This window comes from Alternaria arbusti, assembly GCF_024043155.1.
Source record: "Alternaria arbusti strain BMP 1465 chromosome Unknown scaffold_11, whole genome shotgun sequence".
NCBI lineage: Eukaryota > Fungi > Ascomycota > Dothideomycetes > Pleosporales > Pleosporaceae > Alternaria > Alternaria arbusti.
Window position 1 is genome coordinate 658,160 of NW_026249951.1, and position 20,333 is coordinate 678,492.

The 20,333-nt window shown below is 53.2% G+C and overlaps 9 protein-coding genes across 9 annotated transcripts; 5 read left to right on the top strand and 4 right to left on the bottom strand.

Annotated features, from left to right (window-relative positions):
* Positions 1–131: 131 nt before the first annotated feature.
* On the top strand, positions 132–2,033 carry MFS1_2 (MFS sugar transporter; the record flags this gene model as incomplete). The annotated part of the gene is made up of 3 exons (XM_051448367.1): positions 132–392; positions 518–897; positions 956–2,033. 3 exons carry the CDS (start codon positions 132–134, stop codon positions 2,031–2,033), a joined length of 1,719 nt encoding a protein of 572 aa, XP_051300634.1.
* Positions 2,034–2,890: 857 nt separating this feature from the next.
* On the top strand, positions 2,891–4,729 carry J4E86_007853 (uncharacterized protein; the record flags this gene model as incomplete). Its single annotated transcript, XM_051448368.1, has 1 exon — positions 2,891–4,729. The coding sequence occupies one exon, from the start codon at positions 2,891–2,893 to the stop codon at positions 4,727–4,729; it is 1,839 nt and encodes a 612-aa protein (XP_051300635.1).
* Positions 4,730–5,140: 411 nt separating this feature from the next.
* On the bottom strand, positions 5,141–7,967 carry J4E86_007854 (uncharacterized protein; the record flags this gene model as incomplete). Its single annotated transcript, XM_051448369.1, has 2 exons — positions 5,141–6,945; positions 7,010–7,967. 2 exons carry the CDS (start codon positions 7,965–7,967, stop codon positions 5,141–5,143), a joined length of 2,763 nt encoding a protein of 920 aa, XP_051300636.1.
* Positions 7,968–8,686: 719 nt separating this feature from the next.
* J4E86_007855 (putative secondary metabolism biosynthetic enzyme) lies at positions 8,687–9,726 on the bottom strand (the record flags this gene model as incomplete). Its single annotated transcript, XM_051448370.1, has 2 exons — positions 8,687–9,348; positions 9,465–9,726. 2 exons carry the CDS (start codon positions 9,724–9,726, stop codon positions 8,687–8,689), a joined length of 924 nt encoding a protein of 307 aa, XP_051300637.1.
* Positions 9,727–10,103: 377 nt separating this feature from the next.
* On the bottom strand, positions 10,104–10,984 carry J4E86_007856 (uncharacterized protein; the record flags this gene model as incomplete). Its single annotated transcript, XM_051448371.1, has 3 exons — positions 10,104–10,708; positions 10,759–10,906; positions 10,955–10,984. The coding sequence occupies 3 exons, from the start codon at positions 10,982–10,984 to the stop codon at positions 10,104–10,106; spliced, it is 783 nt and encodes a 260-aa protein (XP_051300638.1).
* Positions 10,985–11,206: 222 nt separating this feature from the next.
* On the top strand, positions 11,207–12,057 carry J4E86_007857 (uncharacterized protein; the record flags this gene model as incomplete). The annotated part of the gene is made up of 2 exons (XM_051448372.1): positions 11,207–11,269; positions 11,320–12,057. 2 exons carry the CDS (start codon positions 11,207–11,209, stop codon positions 12,055–12,057), a joined length of 801 nt encoding a protein of 266 aa, XP_051300639.1.
* Positions 12,058–12,367: 310 nt separating this feature from the next.
* On the top strand, positions 12,368–13,210 carry J4E86_007858 (uncharacterized protein; the record flags this gene model as incomplete). The annotated part of the gene is made up of 2 exons (XM_051448373.1): positions 12,368–12,474; positions 12,523–13,210. The coding sequence occupies 2 exons, from the start codon at positions 12,368–12,370 to the stop codon at positions 13,208–13,210; spliced, it is 795 nt and encodes a 264-aa protein (XP_051300640.1).
* Positions 13,211–15,749: 2,539 nt separating this feature from the next.
* On the top strand, positions 15,750–16,535 carry J4E86_007859 (uncharacterized protein; the record flags this gene model as incomplete). Its single annotated transcript, XM_051448374.1, has 2 exons — positions 15,750–16,402; positions 16,502–16,535. The coding sequence occupies 2 exons, from the start codon at positions 15,750–15,752 to the stop codon at positions 16,533–16,535; spliced, it is 687 nt and encodes a 228-aa protein (XP_051300641.1).
* A 1,472-nt stretch (positions 16,536–18,007) lies between these two features.
* On the bottom strand, positions 18,008–19,522 carry J4E86_007860 (uncharacterized protein; the record flags this gene model as incomplete). Its single annotated transcript, XM_051448375.1, has 3 exons — positions 18,008–18,713; positions 18,763–19,198; positions 19,360–19,522. 3 exons carry the CDS (start codon positions 19,520–19,522, stop codon positions 18,008–18,010), a joined length of 1,305 nt encoding a protein of 434 aa, XP_051300642.1.
* Between the last annotated feature and the right edge of the window lie 811 nt (positions 19,523–20,333).

Genomic DNA, 20,333 nt, shown 5'->3' on the forward strand with positions numbered 1-20,333 from the left:
AGGCGATTGTTGTTTGCTTCCTTGGCGACTCCCGGACTTGCATTACGACCACTCTCTTCTACCATCGCATATACACGACACGCTCACTCTGTGCCTTGCCCATGAGCGCAAACCAGCTCCGCCCGTCCAGCATGACGGATTCTGAGAAAACCGCTGCGCCCAGCGTCCAAGCTACCGTTATCGACGAGAAGAAGGGTGCTGTCGAAACCGTTGCTCCTGCTGCTGGTGTAGCTGTGGATGCTGCCCACCCCATCGTTGAAGAGAAGACTTCGCGACCCAACTCAACAGCCGAACCAACATCAGACGACGACGACAATTTTGAGTACCCCACAAAATGGAGGCTCACTGCGATTACCGTGGCACTTTGTCTAAGTGTCTTCTGCATGGCGTTGGTAAGTTGCTTACTTCTGTAATCCCTGGTTCCACGGCTTTGGTACGCCATTGATCGACAGCGGCTACACCTGTCAAACCAACCCATGAGATCTGCACGTGAGTACGCGCTAACGCCTCTGTTTAGGATAACACAATCATCGCAACAGCTATTCCTCGCATTACAGATCAGTTCAAAGCGCTCAACGATGTAGGCTGGTATGGATCGTCGTATCTACTGACTACATGCGCGACGCAACTCATCTACGGAAAGTTCTACACCTACTACTCCATCAAATGGGTATACCTCATCGCGCTCTTCATCTTCGAACTCGGCTCGCTTATCTGCGGTGTCGCGCCAAACTCGACTGCCCTCATCATCGGACGCGCTGTCGCTGGTGTCGGAGCAGCTGGTATCTTCTCCGGAGCCATCTTGATCATCTCGGTCACCGTACCGCTGCGCAGTCGCCCTACTTACATGGGACTCATTGGAGGCATGTATGGTATTGCGTCTGTTGCTGGCCCACTGTAAGTTGTGGAGAAGACGTTTGGATCTAAGATCGACATGGACTAATATTTGCTTTAGCATGGGCGGAGCCTTCACAGACCATTTGACTTGGCGATGGTGCTTCTACATCAACCTTCCCTTTGGTGCCGTTACCGCTGCCTTCATCATCCCCTTTCTCAACGTCAAGCGTCGTGGCAAGAAGATCACGGCTACATGGCAACAGCAGCTTCAGAAGTTCGATCTTCCTGGGACCGCGTGTTTCTTGCCGGCTATCATCTGCTTGTTGCTTGCGCTTCAGTGGGGTGGTAGCAAGTACGAGTGGAACAGCGGACGTATCATCGCGCTCTTCGTCATCTTCTTTGTCCTGATCTGTGGATTCATCACTATTCAGTGGTGGAAGCAGGAGGATGCTACCGTCCCTCCTCGTGTGTTCCTCAACCGCAATGTCTGGGGCAGCGCGTGGTTTGGTGCCATGTTGGGCGCGTCCTTCTTCCTCATCGTTTACTACCTTCCCATCTGGTTCCAGGCGATCAAGGGCGCGTCTGCAACCAAATCCGGTATCATGAACCTCCCCGCCATTCTGGGACTTGTCATCATCTCGATGCTTGCCGGTGGTGCCGTCACAGCTCTGGGCTACTACACTCCATTCATGCTCACGTCGTCCATCCTGATGGCAATTGGTGCCGGACTTTTGTCAACGCTGGAAGTCAACAGCGGCTCGCCGCAGTGGATCGGCTACCAGTTCATCTTCGGTGCTGGTGTCGGTTTCGGTATGCAGCAGACCCTTGTAGCTGTTCAAACAGTCTTGCCGGCCGACGACATCCCCATTGGTACCGCGATCATGATGTTCACCCAGACGCTCGGCGGTGCTCTCTTCATCTCGGTCGGCCAGAACGTCTTCACCAACCAGCTCATCAAGAACCTCGCCAGCATCGTGCCCGATCTCGATGCGAGCATCGTCCTCCGTACTGGCGCAACCGAGCTAAAGAACGCCATCGACCCCGAGTACCTCGGCGGCGTACTAACGGCCTACAATCTGACTCTTACCCAGACATTCTACGTGTCGGTTGCTTGCGGTGCCATGTCGATTGTCGGCGCGGTGTTCGTAGAGTGGAAGTCGATGAAGGGCAAGCAGATCACCATGGCTGCTGCTTGAACGAGTCCCAAGACCGGGGACTTTATTTCGACTCGATGCGATGTCTTCTTGGGCGTCTTGATGCATGTTTTGTATGATACCCTTTTCCAGCGGCATGTTAGCACCAGCATCTTGCAGCGAGCGCGGCGTTTGTCTTTTGGCATATACATTGTAATAGACGAGTGATGAATGGGAGAAGTGATAGACACGGCACTTTGCTTTTTGGCCTGATGTGCTGGCAAAGGCATGACGACTCTTCACTCTTAGAAACCTGTAGTTGAATAGATCAACACAATTGCATTAAACTCTTGGCCCGGTCGTTTCACAGCCACCAGCCACACCTCGAGGGCTTGTCGAGCCGGTCCCACCCGCCGTGACGTCAGCCCGTTTGTCGTGGTTTGACTCTTTTGGGACGTCACATGCAAGTCCCTTTCCCATCCAGGACGGCCGAGAAGAAAGTGTGTGGAGCCGGCAGCTGACAGGGGCGAATCAACGCAAAGGGCGGCTGGAGAGTGGGTGCTGGATTGGTCGCGCGGGCGGTTGGTGTTCAACGTCGTCAGGCTTTAGGCTGATGCTTAGCAAGGCTTGTTTTTTGCAGGGTCAAGCCTCCCACTGGCGATCAACACTCATCCTGCGCTGCGCCCGCCTTCGATTGCGCGTTCGGCGCTTCTTTTCCCAGCCTTGCATATTCTGCTGACGCCCGCCCACGCCATGCGCCTGCAGACTGCGCTGCTCCTGCGACGATATACATTTGACATCCACTGCTAGCTGGCCTCTGCCGCGCGCCACAGTTCCGTTGCGCCGAGACGCGACAACAGCCGGCAGAGCCCGCACGACCCGACGTCTTACAGACAGAGCCACCGTCGCGCATCGCGGCCATGGCAGAGGAGAAGGAACCGAGGCCTGAAGCCGCGCAGAACGGGCATGCGCCGGTCGTGCCGGAGAAGGAGGGCGGGATGGACGGCGCTGAGAGCGAGCCCCCAAAGCCGCAGAAGACGGATACGTCCGGCAGCAAGAAGAAGGGCCCGGAAGGAGGCTTCGACGACACGCCCATACCGCGCGCGCCGCCCGGCTATACCGTCAAGTTCACCCTCCACCGCGCCAACAACCTCCCGCTCGCCGACATCAACACGCTCAGCGCCGATCCCTTCATCATGGCGCAACTGTACACCGGCCTGCCCACGCGACACAAAGAAGACCCGCCGTTGACGCTGCGGACCCCGACAATCCGCCAGAGCACCGATCCCGTGTGGGACTGCGAGTGGGTAGTCGCCAATGTGCCCTCGTCCGGCTTCAACCTCAAGTGCCGCATATACGACGAAGACCCGGCAGACCACGACGACCGCCTCGGCAACGTACACGTTACCGTCCCCTCCATCAACGAGAACTGGGGAGGCATACACGACCAGACATACCCGATCAAGAAGCGCATGGTGAGCAAGCGGGCCTATGCGCTGCGTGCCATGGCTGTGTGTTTCGGCAAGGCGCATCACATGAACGGCACGCTGAACGTGAGCGTGCAGGTGCTAGGCAGGACCGAGGATGAAAACGGGGGGCGCGCGTATACGATTGGACCGCAATTCTGGATACGGCACTACTCGCCGCTCTTGGGACGCTTGCTCGGCCAGAAAGAGCCCAACAACGATGGCCGGGTGTCGCGCAGGAACGGCAAGCAGAAGCCCGAGAAGTACAACTTCCAGTCGAATCAGATGCAGATGCGCGGTCCGGTTCCCGAAGCCATGTACCACCGCTACGTCGAGTTCAAGCCTTTCGTTAAGAGCATGTTCACCGCTAAGGGCGTGCGAGGATTCGTCTTATCCAAGGCACTGCACCACCAGCATGCGCGCGTATACAACTTCGATCACGCCACAGAGTTCAAGGTTCTGCCTGCGCCTTGCAAGGAGTTCACGCAAAAGTTCCTCGAACTAGTCCACTACGATCAGGGTGGGAGAATCTTCACCTACGTCTTGACCCTCGATGCGCTCTTCCGATTTACAGAGACTGGCAAAGAATTCGGCATCGACATGCTGAGCAAGCATACCATGCACAGCGATGTAGCAGCTTACGTAGCATTTTCGGGTGAGTTCTTCATCAGAAGACTAAAGCACAAGGACCGCAAGCCTCCGGATGAAGGCGGGAACAACACATCCCACCCGCCAGGCGACATCGACGGCGGACCCCCCAAGGAAAGCCCAAACAAAGACCCAGCCTACTACGAACTCGTCATTGACAACGACTCTGGCACATACCGCCCCAACGCCAAACTCCTCCCTCAGCTCAAAGAATTCATGTCCCAGAACCTGCCTGGCCTACACATCCGCACCCTCGACTGCCAAGGCGACGCCGAGAAGATGGAAGCCATGAAGTCCGAACAGCGCGAGCGCAAGAAGAGGGAGGGCCAAGCTGTGGTCTACACTCAGATCAGCAGAAGCAGCAGTATGAGTAGTAGCGACGAAGAGGAACTGGATCGTCTAGAGAGTGAAGGTCAAATGGCGCCCAAGCATCTCAGACACCAGGTTCAACGGGAGGCCGAGGCCAGAGTGGATGCATTGAAATTCCATGCCAAGGAATACCGCCCGAGTAATAACCACGAGGGGTGGAGGGGCGATGGCCATCCCGCTAGAGCCGATGACGGGGAAGTGGACAAGATGAGGCAGGAGAACGGAGATGAACCGGTGGCATCGCACGAGAGCACACAATCTGGTGCTAAGAGCTAACCTGCATACTCGACTAACGTCTGTTCCTTTTCGTCCATCTGTCATCATCACGCCTTGTACATGGTTTCCTTGATCTGCTTCCCAGCATATTCTCTTCGAGCATCCGAGCTTCTGCTACATTAGTGTTTTTTTTTTCGTTGTGCTTTCTTGAATTGCGTCTTGTCCGAGTTGAAAACGCTTGCAGCTGAAGAGAGCCAGAGAGAGAGGGAGGAAACATTACATACACGGACACTCTCTCTACCCCGAGATACCCGCCATCCTATATTCCTGTAGTAGAAGAGCTTAATTTCCTGCTATTATCAAATTACTTGTTATCATTGTAACGAATGCTTTTCCGTCTTTGTTGAACACTACGCATGAGCCCTGCCAACCGTGAAGACTCTACATTGGTTCACCCCAACCACGCGTTCCTCACACCCACTCCGGCACCTCAACCTCCGGCTTACTGACTCCAAACCTCACTGCCTTGGCATAATACTCCAACAGCGCCTCCCCTTCTTGTCTCCCCCTCTCAAACTCCTTCCTCAATCTCTCCCTCCCCTCGCCAAACAACCACATCTGCTCCCCGCCAGCACCCATCCGTTTTCTCATTCCGCGACTGTAATCGAGCGCGTGTCGGACTTCTCGGCGGTCTGTGGCCTTGGCTTTGAGTGCGATGTAGGCGGTTAGGTTGAGGAGGACGGCCAGGTCGAGGGGTGTCGTCAGGGTTGTTGGAGTGGTGGATGCTGAGGCAGAGGAGGTAGTAGAGGTCGATGTCGAGGTGGAGCTTGATGCGGTAGACGAGGGATATTGGGGCAGATCATGGCCGGTTTCGCTTCTTAGGGCAAGGAAGACGCCGGTTGTCAAGGCGGCGTGGATGTAGGTTAGTGGGAACTTGTTTGTGGCTGTGTGCACTTCGAGGCTGCTTTCTAGGGCACTGGATAGTGGGGTCCAGACTTGGAGTGGGGGAGCGCGGGAGCTGTTGGTGTTGCTGTTGCTGCTGGTGCGTTTGGGCATGGAAGAGGACAGGGTTTTGAGGACCCAGAGATGAGCGTTCGCCCATTGTTGGGGTGCGTTCCAGTCGGTTTGTTCAGATGCGTTGTTCAAGCTCGTTTCGAGTAGACCGGGATATGCAAAGAAGTAGTCTCTTATCGCGCGGTGGGCGTAGCTTATCCTCAGACTCTCGGTACTGGCGTGTTGATCGGGTGGTGTGGTGTCGAAGATGGTTAACATTCCTTTACACCGCTGTTGGGTGAGGGTCTGCATGTCTTCGACTCTCTTACTTATCTCGACTGCTGTCAAGGGCCGTACATCTGCGGCTAGTGTTGCTGACGTCTCGGCTGTGAAGGCAAAGGAGAAAGGAAGGATGGCCGGGCATATGTCTTGATGTGAGAGGAGGGCGTGCAGTTTTCCAACTGCTTCGACATCCTCTGGAGCCATTTTGCTGAGCATGTGGGCGAGCAGATCGTCCAGGAGATAGGGAAGCCCCTCTGCGCGATCTTTCAGGACGAGAAAATCAGAGTCGGGCTCTAGACTTTCGAAGAGAAATGTGGTGGCGAGTTTCAGCCACAGGAACACTCCTGAGCTCTTTTCAGCGAGCATCCCGACGATGTGTTCTTCCTCTTGGCCGTCCATCTTCCCTCTTAGCGAATGCAACTTTGGTTCCTCGCCGAACGTTCTGATCAGGTAAGTTTGTATATCATCTCTCGTGTATTCCTCCAGTACCATCCTAGGCTTATTCTCAAACGCTGAATAGAAGACTGGTGAGCTCCGGGCTGAAAGCAGGAACTTGACGTTGTCTCTTCGCGAAGTGCTGAACACGAGGTCCATCAACTCCTTCGGATAGTCATCCGTCTCATCCAGCCCATCGATCATGAAGAGAAACTTCTTGTTAGCATCGCCGACCAAGCTCTCAAACGCTGCTTTCAGTTCCGGAAAAGTGAACTCGTGTAGGCCGCCAGCGTAGGATTGGAATGCATTCCAGCGATCGGAGAACAGGTTCTGCACAATGACCCCGTCTTCTTCCAGGGGTCCAAATATCATGTCCTGTAAGCTTTCGTAGATGATGGCTCGCAGTAGACCAATCGAACTCTTCTGCAGCTCTGTCCCATTGTTCCAAAGAAAGAACCCAGACGTGATGCCGGGTTTCTGACCAGACCACGCCTCGAGATGTGGGAACAAAAGTGGATTGCGGAAGAGATATTTCATCAGAGTGGTTTTCCCTGAGCCCGGTTTACCTGGAGCCGTTGTAAGAAGACATTCAGTGATCGAAAGACGGAATAGTAAGAGATGAAGACGCACCGGTGAGCCAATATATTTCTTCGCCCCTTGTATTAGTAAACCACTCCAGCAAACCGCCAACCTGTCTCGAGCCGTCTCCCATCACCCACTCAAACCCTAAATCGACGGAACTATCGATGCTATTCATCCTTTCGTCCATCTCCTCGAACCACAGCCTCTCGAAGATGGTAGCGCGGAAGTATGCTTCCTTCTCCGCCTGGATGAGCGCATCAACCTGTTTGGAAAACTCCTCTACATCCTTCTTCTTGCTGCTTTTCCAATCATTGCTGTGGATCATATCGAGAGTTTGGTTCTGCCACTTTTCCCAATGCTTCGTGTGTACGCCTTCGTCGCCGCTGAACAGAGCGAGACCAGTCTCAATGGATTGATCCAGATACTGGCGCATAGCGAGCAGTAAACTCGTCTCAATATCGCGACGAAGGGCACGGTACTTCTTCTTTGTACCTGTCACATTGGCCTTCTTCCACACCCCGTTCAATAATGCTTCGCGCGCAGTGGGCCATCGCGGGTCACCAAACTTTCCCTTCTCTTGCGCCGCGATTAGCGCGTCGATGAATGAAGCTGTCAATTCCTTGACTAGCTCAGCATGCTTCAGCAATTGCAGCGCTGCCTCGCTAAGTTTCTTGGCTGCTTTTGCGCTCTTTGCTGATTTTTCGTCGTACAGCTCTTTGAGCTCAGAGTTGTCAATTAGGTCGGTCAGGCGATAGAGATTGTGTATGATATCTTGTAGGAAGGCTGCATTTTCCACGAGCGGTGTTGTCGAAGGTGAGCTAGGCTGGAAGATGGGATGGTCTTTGCGTAAAGCGTTGATGGAGAAGTCGATAGTTTGGATGAGCGCACTTGCAAGGCCGACCGCCGGTATGGGGCGCAACATACTGTGGAATTGCTTTTTCGCGGCACAGCAAAAGCCTAGTCGCGAAGTCTGAGCCTTGTGACCCTTTTGATATGCGAAGCGCATGTCTGCTGCGCCCCTAAGGCGTATGCGCACAGACCAAGTTCACTGAGGGCCTAATCCAGGGTGCGGGCGTTTCAAAGTTCAGCGCACGTCGATCTTGCCGACACCACGACCTCCCGCGGTCGTCTCAGGACCGAGGTACTAAGGTCAGACCGTATGGTGCCTTCGCTACGACGACGTCGGGTTGGAACGGTCTTACCTGCCTAGCTATGATGCCACGTTGCCGACTCGACGGCTTCAGCCTGATATTGCGTAATATCGCAGATGCGTAAGAACGCCGCGCAAGCAGTCCGAGGTTGAGAAGGCTCTGTGCTCTTCAATGGCACCAGAAGTTTGAGACTGAGCCGGACGCTTCTGACATGGTAAAGATAGACTGGATCTGCATGGGTTGACGTTTGCCTTGTGCCTACTTCCTCCGTCCTGCCCGGCGCAGTCGTCCCTCACCACAGTGGACCGCTAATCATGACGTTCAACAAGAGTTTCACCTCTTTCTTCAGTAGTCCAGCATGGACAAACCATCGATATGGATTTTGGCACTGCCGTTGGTGTCGTTTTCTCGATGTCTTTGCTAGAACTCACATTGTGCTAACAACATCGACTGTCACGGGGGATACCTCTGGAATCCATAACAGATCCACCTCTAAACACACAACCCTCTTGTCATCTTCCATGCTCTACTTTAGCCAATAGCGTTGGCGTCGAATCTCTCTTCTGGCATAAGCTTATACTTTTCTACCCAAAACCTTCCGCCACGCAAACTCCTCCCTAAACCCCAACAACTCCTTCATCTTCGCATTACAAACCGGACTCTCCCTCCCCCTCAACCCGCCCAACACTTCCGTCTCAGGACAAGCCTTCCTCAGCCATTCTTCACTGCTCCCTTCTTCCTCCGGCACCGTAATCTCATCATTAACCGCATTAAAAATCTGGAACCCCAATCCATCCGTCTTCAAACAACACTGCACCATGTTCCCCAAATCGCGCGCATCGGTATAACTCCACGCATGCGCCTTGAAATCCCGAGGCCGAGTCAAATACGCCGAGAACTTCTTGGCGTGGTTTTCAGGTTCTATAACTGCGGAGATGCGCAGGCAGTAGATGTCTATGCTGGGAAAGCGGCGGGCGAAGGAGGCGGCCGTGGTTTCCATGCAGAGTTTACTGGTGGCGTAGACGTCCATGGGGCTTGTGGGACTGGTTTCTGTGAGGGGAAAGTGCGGGTAGGAGACGTTGCCTTCGGCGTAGGTGATCCCGTAGGTGGTTATGCTGGATGCGAGGATGATCTTCTTGATGCCGAGTTTGCATGCTGCCTCGATGACATTGTAGGAGCTTAGGGTGTTGATGCGGTAAGTTTCGTTGTCGGGGAGGCGCATGGGTTGGGGGATGCCTGATAGGTGGGTCGGGTTAGTCTTGTTGAGAGTTTGTTGCTGGAGTCAAGTGATGTTTCCTGATTCCCTGCTTATTTGCAGGATGTCTAGAGGTGAGATGGAAAATGATACGTACCAGCGAAATGTACGACTGCATCTGGCGTCTTGACTGGCTCCATAAAGGGTTCACTAATCTTGAAGTGGCAAGACAGACTGTTGAAGGCTTGCGCCCCATCTGTGAGATCGGCCTTTAGAGTGTGTACATTGGGGTTGTCCAGAGGCGTTGCATCCACGTTGAGTATCTCGTGGCCGAAGGTAAGCAGCTTTTCAATTACATGGCGTCCTGCGACTCCAGAACCACCTGTAAATACTATTCTCTTGGTTTGTGAAGAGGCCATCGCGCAAATGCGTGGGAATCTGTGAGATGGAGCGGTAAATGAGATCCGACGAAGGCGTTTATAAGTATGTAAATAAGGAACAACCAGTCGTAGAATTCATAGTGCTGATCGTCAGGTTTGTTGTTCTTGGGCGGAGCTTCCCCGCTCTAGCTTACGAAGCTCTAACCTTGTTGGCTCTCTTGAGTGCCGATGTGCATGGAGTCTTGATGGCCGAGTCTAGTAATAGTGCGCGGACATGCAGTATACTAGTAGCAGAAGACCTGGGACAAAGTCATACCGGTATTGGTACATTCATTCATGTCTATCATTCAAGCCTCAGCTACTCAGTGAGCTGGCGCTTTTGATCGTTATGTTCGGTCTTGCACATCAATTCCCCTCTACACAACCTGGGTGCCGTAACCCCTGATCCTGTCGGCAAATGCCCAGCTCTGGTTCTCCAGCTTCACGTTCTCATCGAGATCGACGCCGTCCTTGGTAATGACGGCAATCGAGTACTTGTCCATACTCCTGGCATCCCTGTAGAAGAGAACCTTCATGCACTCCTTGATCTTCTCTACCGCCTGCTCCCTTGTGACGTTCTCCACGGCGGCCTCATCTGGCAATATTGTCCTTAGGATTGGCTGAGCGAGATGTGCACCGAAGCCAGTGGCCAGCGATGGTGATGAAAAGGTGGTACCGAGAAGGTCTGCGCTTGCGAGGAAGGGCTTCTTGTCTCCGTCCATGCCCACGATGAGCAGGTGGTTCCACAATGGATCGAACTTTGAGCGGCGATTGTACATGACTTTGGCGAGGTAGGTGTGGAGGTTCTTGGCGTTCAGCGAGTTTTCGGAGGAGGAGTAGTTCTCGCGGATGTCGAGCGAGTTGAGTAGGCGGTCCAGGTACTGCATGTCGGAAACATCGCCGCCGAAACCCACGACGACCTCGTCATTGAACTTTCGTAGGCGCTTGACGTCGGTGAAGCGAGCGAGGGAGCCGTATGAAGCTACATGTATGGTCAGCCAGACCCTCATTGCCTCTAGTAGTGTGCCATACCCAGGTTGTCGGCGGCGATGACTACGCCGTCCTTGAACTTGGCCGCAAGTACTGAGGTACCCGTGACGATCGGGCTCTGGGTGTGCTGGTTGGGGCCGGCAGCGGAGAAGTGCGAAGGGTCGTAGGCGCCGTATACATCGTCTCTGGGCTACGATGCATTAGTACTGTTGCTGTTGGAGGCGGGCGGAAGACATACACGACCCCAAGCTTGCGGCAGGTGGTTCATGGTGGAAGAGGCGACTGGAATGCGGAACTGCAGAGACGGTGTTATTCGGGATTCGGAGAGAGTGCTATGTCGCAGTGGGCTCAGAGGTGAGGTTGTTGTTGTCACGACGCTCGTCAGGCAGTCGGTGGTTGCGCAGCTCGCCCGCCAAGACATGGAGCTGGCCCAAGCTCCGCATATTGAGGTCAATCCGAGAGCATCGTCCACCAGCATCGCGCACTCACAATGCTCGGAATCGACTACCCAGACAGTGACGACGAGGACGTCGTGCCCGCGACCAAGCCAGAGGTGAGACCCGCAAATCTGTGCAGAGGGCTCGGATCGCTACTAATATAGAGTTGACCAACATTCCTGCAGCTGTCGCGCCTACCCCAGCGCCTCTCTCCGCTCCCGCGCCTCTCGAACAGCCGCCTACATCGTCGGGTCCGGTCAGCGGCCCTGCGCAAGGTCCGACAGTATCGCCGCCTCCAGAGGATGATGCCAACGCGAACGAAGCCGCGCCAGGCTCACCACACACAGCTACACGTGCCCTGATTCAGAACCTTACTCTACCTACCGTACCGAACTTCGATATACCGCCTTCTCCGCCGGGATCACCACCACAGAAAGCGACGAAGAAGTTTGCGCAATTTCTAGAGCTCAAGAAGAAGGGCCAGCATTTTAACCAGCGCCTGGAAGGCTCGTCCGTGCTACGCGATCCGGGACACATGCGGAAGCTGATGGGCTTTGCGGGAATTAGCGAAGAGGACGCATATGCATCTACACTGCCACAAGATGTCGCGATACCGGCAGTCTTCCCGGAGTGGGCCTATGTCGAGGAATTGAGGGCTTCACAGAAGCGCATCGCAAAGACCAAAGAACAAGAGAAATCCAAGGCACCAAGAGAAGCTCTCGAGTTTGTGTCCGCGTCCAAGACTGGCGCGTCGAGTGGAACGGGCGCGGCGTCAAGCTCTGCTACGGGAAAGCGCAAGGAATTGGAACATAGAGGAAAGGACGATCAGGGCACAAAGAGCAAAGTAGAGCGCAGGTCAAGGTCGCCGAAGAGGAGACGATCAAGGTCGAGAGAGAGAAGGTGAGGGGAGAAGATAGCACAGACTGAGAAGACTTGTAGTAATACTGTGAATGCGGCGTTCGCACAACCAAAATGAAGTACACCCCAAGACATTTGATCCAGACGCTTGCTGTGCATGCCCGCCACAGACGGTAAATGCATGCTCTCACTACATGGGCGCCAAGACACTAGCGCGCGGAAGCTCCAGGCATTCGAGCTGCGTAACTCCAGAGCTCCAGCACCAACAAACAGAAGCGTCGCAACAGCCCACCCCCCTTCCGATACCGACTGTACCTCTGCAACTCCGCCCGAATCCGCCTCTCCAAAACTCGACGATGGCTGCCCTCTACACCGGTGCACCTCCGCAAGGCGGCCCAGGCTATTCGTTCAAGCAGACCCCCACAACTGTTCCGTCAGGCGAGCGGCAACATGGCTTCTACCCGTACGCTGGCTCGCCATGCTGAACATACGCACCGCTAACACAATGCAGCTACACGGACAACGGTGGCTCAACACTGGGCATCTCCGGCGCCGACTTCGCCATCCTCGCAGGCGACACACGCTCGACTTCCGGCTACAACATCAACACACGATACGCACCCAAGCTCTTCAAGATCGGCGGCGAGGGACCAGAGAACAAGGGTGCCAGGATAGTGCTGTCAGTGGTCGGCTTCGCCGCCGACGGTGATGCGCTGAAGGAGCGTCTCGACACCATCGTCAAGATGTACAAGTACCAGCACGGAAAGCCCATGACCGTCTCCGCCTGCGCACAACGACTCAGCCACATTCTCTACAACAAGCGCTTCTTCCCCTACTACGTACACGCCATCCTGGCTGGTTTGGACGAGGAGGGCAAGGGCGCGCTGTACTCCTACGACCCGGTCGGCAGCTACGAGAGGGAGCAGTGCAGGGCGGCTGGTGCTGCGGCATCTCTCATTATGCCTTTCTTGGACAACCAGGTCAACTTCAAGAACATGTACGAGCCAGGCAGCGGAACAGGCCACGAACTCAAGTCGAAGCAAGCACAACCGCTACCGCGGGATCACGTCGAGGACCTGGTACGGGACGCCTTCACGAGCGCCGTGGAGAGGCACATTGAGGTTGGTGATGGCCTTCAGATGATGATCATTACAAACGAGGGCATAGCCGAGACCTTCACACCTCTCAAGAGGGACTAAGAAGGTGTGATGTATAGACTTGGGGTGCGGTATCTTCACGAATTTGATGACTTCAGAACACCAAGCAGATGTATAAGTAGCATACCATCATGCTACTGAAGATTAAGAATTCATCTACATGATCAATGACCGAACATGTTCAAGACAACCTACTGTTCTCCTTCTATTGTCTTGATTTCGTTTATTTGTTTATCTGCAATTAATAACTATGTGCTATATCTATAACTATCCAATAACAGAACGCTGTTGTTGACTTATCTTCTAGTATATATTATGAAGTGATAAGTAGATTGCTACATATGCTTAGCTCATAGGATACGTAGACAACATACCTACGTTAAGCCTAATGCACGGAGCACCTAATTGGCATTGTGTTCCTATCTTAGCACAGATGTTTTCTCCGCTATTACAAGTGGAAGAAGGCATAAAATGACATAGGCAAGAGCAAAAAAGAACAGACACCCTTGAGGTATTAAGTGTCTGGTGAAAACTCCGCTACACTCCCCAAGTCGGCATCCTGGCATGCTCCGAAGATGCCATGCCAGGACGCCACCTTGGGGAGTGTAGAAGTGGTTTTATCACGACTCGAACCCGCGGCTTCCAACATAGCTGGGAGCGACCCAGCGTTGGCGGTGGTCTTACCCACTCCTTTGCTATGCTGCACGTTTCCGGCCGATCATCAGGTCTTCCATCCCGAGTCGATGGAGGGACGTAGAAGATCTAGGACTATATAGCGAGAGAGAGTTCGTGCTATACTCTGTATAAAATAGGCGGTGGAGGGAGATGGCTGGACCGATGGGGAGGCGAGGTGAAGGTGAGTGTGGGCGTTTGCTATTTTGCTGGGTGAAGGCGGGCTGTGCGTGTGTGGCCTGTGGGAAGCGAGAGGTTTGACGAAGAGAGACATGGTGAAGACTGAAGGATGACGAGGCTATGATCATGACGAGAGGATGGCTTGAGAAGAGAGACAAAGGTTGCTGATATACTCACGTGGGCATACATGGGGTGGATGATGTAGCAACAAAGAGATCGGAGAGACCACAACCCAACACATATAAGAGATTGAGGCTTGAATAGAGCACGGCATCGACGTACGTGAATGAAGAAAAATGTACTCACGGGTATGGCAACAGATGCGAAAGAGGGCACTTTGCTACGTCGAAAGACGATCAATCGACGATAATGACTAGGAATAAAGGCACCCGTATCGAAATCTGTATAAAGAAATACACCATGGTCGACCAAAGATGTGCGTCGATGAAGGAATGACGGAGGTTTGTGTGCTTCGTGCGCGCCCCCGGGGCCCCTGCCCCAAACGTGCTAGCGGTCCCCACATCGGCAGCAGCCAGCCAGGTGCCGACTCATCACTCTACCTACTGCAACTCGAGCACGCACTTCTCAGGCGGTCACTTCATCTGGACTTAAGCCTTCTACCACCTCCGACACCATATTGGGAAGAGGAGAAAAACAAGCTTTCTACCCGAAGAACCGGATCTGGGAAATGCGCAAACGCGGCACGCGTCGCTTCTCGAATTTCATCTAAACAGATTGCTTTCGATAACTCGTCGCCCTAAGACCTGGATGTCTCGCCCGATCGCCCTAGATCACGGTCTCGCGAATTCAATGTGAAAATCGAACGTTCAGTTGCCGAAGGTGTTGGGGCTGCAATCCACAGGAACAGCATGGTTACCACTGCCAATCAGTACATACGCGTTACGAGTGTTGAGATTCTCGATCCCAAACCGCAGAGATGCGAAGAAGAGGCTACCATACGTTCATAAGACTTGCGCCCAATCGAACCGACGGGAGGTTTATCCGGTGGCTCGTAGCACACGCATTATATGCAAGCAAGCCTGCACGACACCCCCAAAAGCATACCTGTCAAACGAATCTAGAGCCCAGTTTCGGTGTAGTCAACACTGAATGGCTGCCTTTGGCGCACTGATTAATTTACACACCACCTGCAGGACGTTACACGTGGAAAACTGAACCCGGGTTACGGCACTGACAAGCTTTGCTTTCATATAATCGCAAGTCACACGACGATGCCATACTCTAGGCTGTTGCCTCTTGGGGTGTAGTCGCCTAGATCGATACCATGGGCTACACTCCGCCTGTAAGCGAGCATTTTGTATACTTCTTAGGGGATAAAGAGGCAAGTATAAAGAGACGATAGGTAGGTATTCAAGTCGATACCATCCCAGAACAGTCCAACACTTGCGTTCACTTCATCCACCGATCATCGGCAGAGCATTTATCATGAAGAGTGCAATCATCTTGACCGGCGTTGCTGCCTTCGCGACACAGGTAGCCTCTCATGCCACTTTTCAGCAGCTTTGGGTAAACGGTGTAGATCAGATAAGTACCCCCAAGTGTCTTGTATCAACCGCTGACATCCATCCACCAGTCGACGTGCGCAAGATTACCCAATGGCAACAGCCCCGTCACCTCAGTAGCAAGCAACGACATCCGCTGCAACGCCAACCGCGGTCCAGCAACCTCGAAATGCAGCGTTCCTGCCGGTGGTACCGTCACCGTAGAGATGCACCAGCAGAACGGCGACCGCTCATGCGCTAACGAAGCCATCGGCGGAGCCCACTACGGCCCCGTTCTGGTCTACATGTCCAAGGTTGCAGACGCATCCACAGCGGATGGTTCGACCCCCTTCTTCAAGGTCTTCCAGGATACATGGGCGAAGAACAGCGGTGGCGGTGGCGGTTCGGATGATTACTGGGGTACTAAGGATCTGAACAAGAACTGTGGAAAGATGGATGTGGAGATTCCCACCAACCTGGCCCCCGGAGATTATCTACTGAGAGCGGAGGCTATTGCGCTACATGCTGCAGGCAGTGCCAACGGCGCCCAATTCTACATCACCTGCTACCAGATCACTGTCACTGGTAGTGGATCTTCTTCACCCGCTGGCGTATCGTTCCCTGGGGCATACAAGGCTACCGACCCCGGTATCCAAATCAACATCTACCAGAACCTCGCTTCGTACGTCGCTCCCGGTCCGGCAGTCATCGCGGGTGGTACAGAAGCCGTTGCTGGTAGTGCTGGATCTGCTGTCACTGCTACTGGTGGAGCGCCAGTTGCTACAGCTACTGCAACCACGATGAGGACGTCAGCGGTAGCCACCTCTGCCGCCGCTGTGCCAACGAATGGAGGTGGTTCTGGCGCTTGCTCCGTTGCAAGGTACGGCCAATGCGGCGGAAATGGTTTCACTGGATGCAAAACTTGTAAGTCGGATGAGCTGAGAAAACGTGCAAATAAGGCTTTACTAACGCTGTGTAGGTGCTTCAGGACTTACCTGCAAGGCCGGAGGTGATTACTACTCGCAGTGTGTCTGATTAGCTTGAATGCAGTCCAAGGGAGGCCCGTAGAAACTTCGTGTAAATACTTTGCAGTTGACACAGGCGCCAAAACCTGTTGCATTCAACAAATGACATTCGTTGTAGCCGCCTAGGTGGAATCAAAGTCTGCGTGATAGGGAAAACGCCCTCCCACAGCTCCATCGCATTTATCGCATCCAAGAACATTGTCAACATTAACATGCCTGGATCTGACTCATTTGGTCGCATGTGCCCTTTGAATGTCATGGGCTTCTAGACTCCGCCCTTTCCATCGGAGCAAACACGTCAAGCTAACCCTCTCCAACTCACCGGCAAAATCATCGGCACTATTTTCATTCCGAAGATTCTCAGTCACCATGCAGCCATAAGGATCCATGCAAACAAAAAACAACAATCCAGATCAGGAAAACCAGTCAGACTTTGCAAAACACACCTGACGCGTGTATCCTGACATCTGTGCATGCAACGTTCTTCAGTGCCGCGATTCGGCATTGGACGGCTAACACTGTTGCCTAGCGCTGACACCACGATGCTTGCACTCGCTTACCAAAGCCCGCCAAGTAGGTACTCCGAGGGCTGCACCAAATGTGTAAGGCATGCAGTTAATGGCTTGTGCTGAGTGGGGAAGAGTCAAGTTGAATTCCGAAGCAGCTGGAAAGGGCAATGACGAACCTGATGGGGTCTCCGAGCTGATCGGTAGTGATATGACGAGTCTGCATATAAGAAGACATGTGGAACATCAATGGCAGAGTCATACTTGTCAACGAGAGCAGCCGCATAAATTAAATCAACTGTCTCAGCCCTCTCAATATCTCCAAGCACTATCAATACGACATCTACTTGTCACTGCTACCGAAGTACCACCACAATGTCTTCTCAATCCAACACCACCTCACCAAGCGATCTGCCACGCTATTCTACCACTGCACCACCGCCATACTCATCTTCCGATGCGAACTCCCTAGTCTCAACGAAATCAACGTCGAAAAGTATTCTGGCAAAGTTGCTGAACCGAAAGCGTATGTTCATACATCCTTTGATGAATTGGAACTCTAGCTAATACAGATAGCAGCTGCTGAAGCGACGTCGCAATCGAGCAACGAAGCGCAAAAGAAAGTCGATGAGTGTGAGAATAGAGCTGCTGCGAGAGCGGCGTACTTCTCCGGGCTTTGAACGATTCACCGCCTTTAGAGGAGTAAGATTGCCGGATGTGGGTTTCGGAATGATGCGTGGAATAGTTCGCATGCTTAGATTCTGGGAATAATGTTGCTGGAAGAGCGGTTCGAGGCGTACATTGTGTCAGATTTCCATAATATATCGGGATTCGAGTATGAGGCGTTGGATGGTTTGTTTTAGTTGGCCGAGGCTTTGCAGTCCTGTTGACACAATTGATTACACTCAGAACAAGTCCTGGATTGGTCAGCAAATTCTTTCTGCATGTGACTGTTCAGCTTACCGCATTATTCCACGTTGCGTTGTCTAGCCAGTTCAGAAAGTCGGACGACTCTGTTGGTATAGGTTCCAGCCCCTCGGTCATGGGCATATCGAAGAATCCCTGCCCCATCCCGGTCAGATTAGCTGCGGTATCGTCACCGGCATCTGGTGTGCCTTTGGTTGGAGGTTCGTAGTTGAGGACCTCATCTAGTACCAGTGCGAGCATTTTGTTGAGCTCGTTGCAAAGCTTGAGATTGCCGTCGCCGGGAAGAACGCTCCATTCCAAACATGAAGTCAGCACGGAAAGGTTACGGATAATGTCGGCCCGGGAGACTGTGCTAGGTAGTGGTACGCCCTCAATCGTACATCTCCGGAGCTCTAGTGCCAATACACCAGCAGCTGGGGAACAGTAGAATAAAATGACAGTGGGGAAATGGCGACGAGTTTCGTATATGCGGTTTTGCGGCTTGGAAGCCACGAGTGAGGACACCAGTAGCTTCAGAGACACTTCCAACAATGCTGGCAGGGCTTGTTGCGTTATCCGATGAAGGAGGCGTTGCGTTTGGAAATGTACGTGAAGGTAATCCAGGTAGTAGGCGACCAGCCGCATGGCCAGACCAGGACCGCGGTCTACCCAAGCGGCTTCTTCGGTATATGTATCATAGCGAAGGTGAGTCGGTAACGAGTTCCACCATTCGGCACATTCGGCAGAGATTGCTCTGCTCTTGTTAGCCGAAGGTTAAAAAGCGATGGAAAATCTAGACGTACTCGACATTCCGCACCACTTCACTATCCTTTTCGCCTGCAAGACTTTGCTCTAACAATCTCTCTTTAAACACAGCAAGTTGGCATCGCATCCTACCGAAAGTAGTAGGGTACAGATGGCCTTCGGTATTCCAACCGTCGCTGTCGAGCTTCGAGAGCTCAGCATTGAGTACTTCAGTATCGTCCGAGGCCATAGCGCGATCGCTAATATCTAACAACATCTTGCGGTCACTGTATCTCCAGCCCATCATCGGAGGCCTTCCGTAGAACACCGCTAGTGTCTTGTCGCCATAATATATCGCCGCGTAGAGTCGTCTCCTAAACTCGCGCATGAAGAATGGTTCTGCGTTGCTACCGTCTACGTTGCAAGCCTCGCAGTGGATTCCCGCAGCGTAGAGCGCGGATACACTGTCGCCCATGCGCCTCCAAGTAGCATGATCTGGAGAGTCAGCGATCGTAATTTAGTCTTCTGGATGTAGGGGTGACGTACGGTTGTCCCCGTAGAAGCTACTGACTACCATCAGGTTGATGTAAACGAGACATACCATGACTGCTTCCATCAAAATGTGTACGGTAAGTCTGCTTAGGAATGATACGTACGCTCATTGACAGCGCCATGTGTTTGGCAGATGTTGATACACGTATTGGTTGCATGCATTATGTCCTCGATGAACTCCTCTCTATTCATCTGCTTGCCATCTTCTAATGTGAAGAGGGGGTCGTTAGGCGATGTGAACTGGGCACTAGAGCCGGCAATCGCCATGATCAAGCCCAAAATCTCCCATCTCAGATTTTTGCCTGTGAAGAGAGTGTGGAACTCTGACGGACGCATATCTGAAGGTATTTTCATTGGGCGAGCGGAATTCCTTGTCATCTCGGCGTAGAGCAGGTGTGCGTGATTACCAGCAGCTTGAAGTTGTTCTAAGTCTATGCGCAGTTGTGGCAATGCGGAAAGAATAAGGGGACCAGGGAGGGCTGGATCTAGGATTTCGATGTACTAAGTCAGTCTATGTCTCATACGCAGTTTGTACCTGAGAGATTTTACCCTTGTGCGATTCGAAATACATATGAAGAGACCTTTCATAGAAGGAAAATGGCTGAAGCGTAGAGACTATCGTATCTCCTAGAGAGAATTGGCAATGGCGGTGTGCCATGCCTCTATTTGACACGAAAGGGGCTGTGCTCGGGCTTTCGGATGGCTGTTCATGTACTGTGTCTGGTAAGGGCTGCTCTTCTGTGAAGACAGCGGCATAACTAGTAGAGCCCAAGAAGAAGTTCCGGGATGGGTCGGGTCCGCTTTGTGTTGTTCTAGTAGCAGATTCTGGAGGAGTAGGCCATGGGCCAATTCCCGCATCATTCCTCAACGTTGGTGGACTTAGGGTCAACGGCGTCAACCTCCCCTGACTGGATGACGGGTTTGTAGCCTGCGCATCCAACCGGCGACGACGCGGCTCTGGCTTCTTGCGAGGGGTGCCAGCAGGCTTCGTCATTGGGTTAGGGTGGTAAAAGCACTGTTCTGTCATCCCACGAGTCTGGCACTTTGAGCATGTGGGCGTGGCATGGTCGCACTTGAT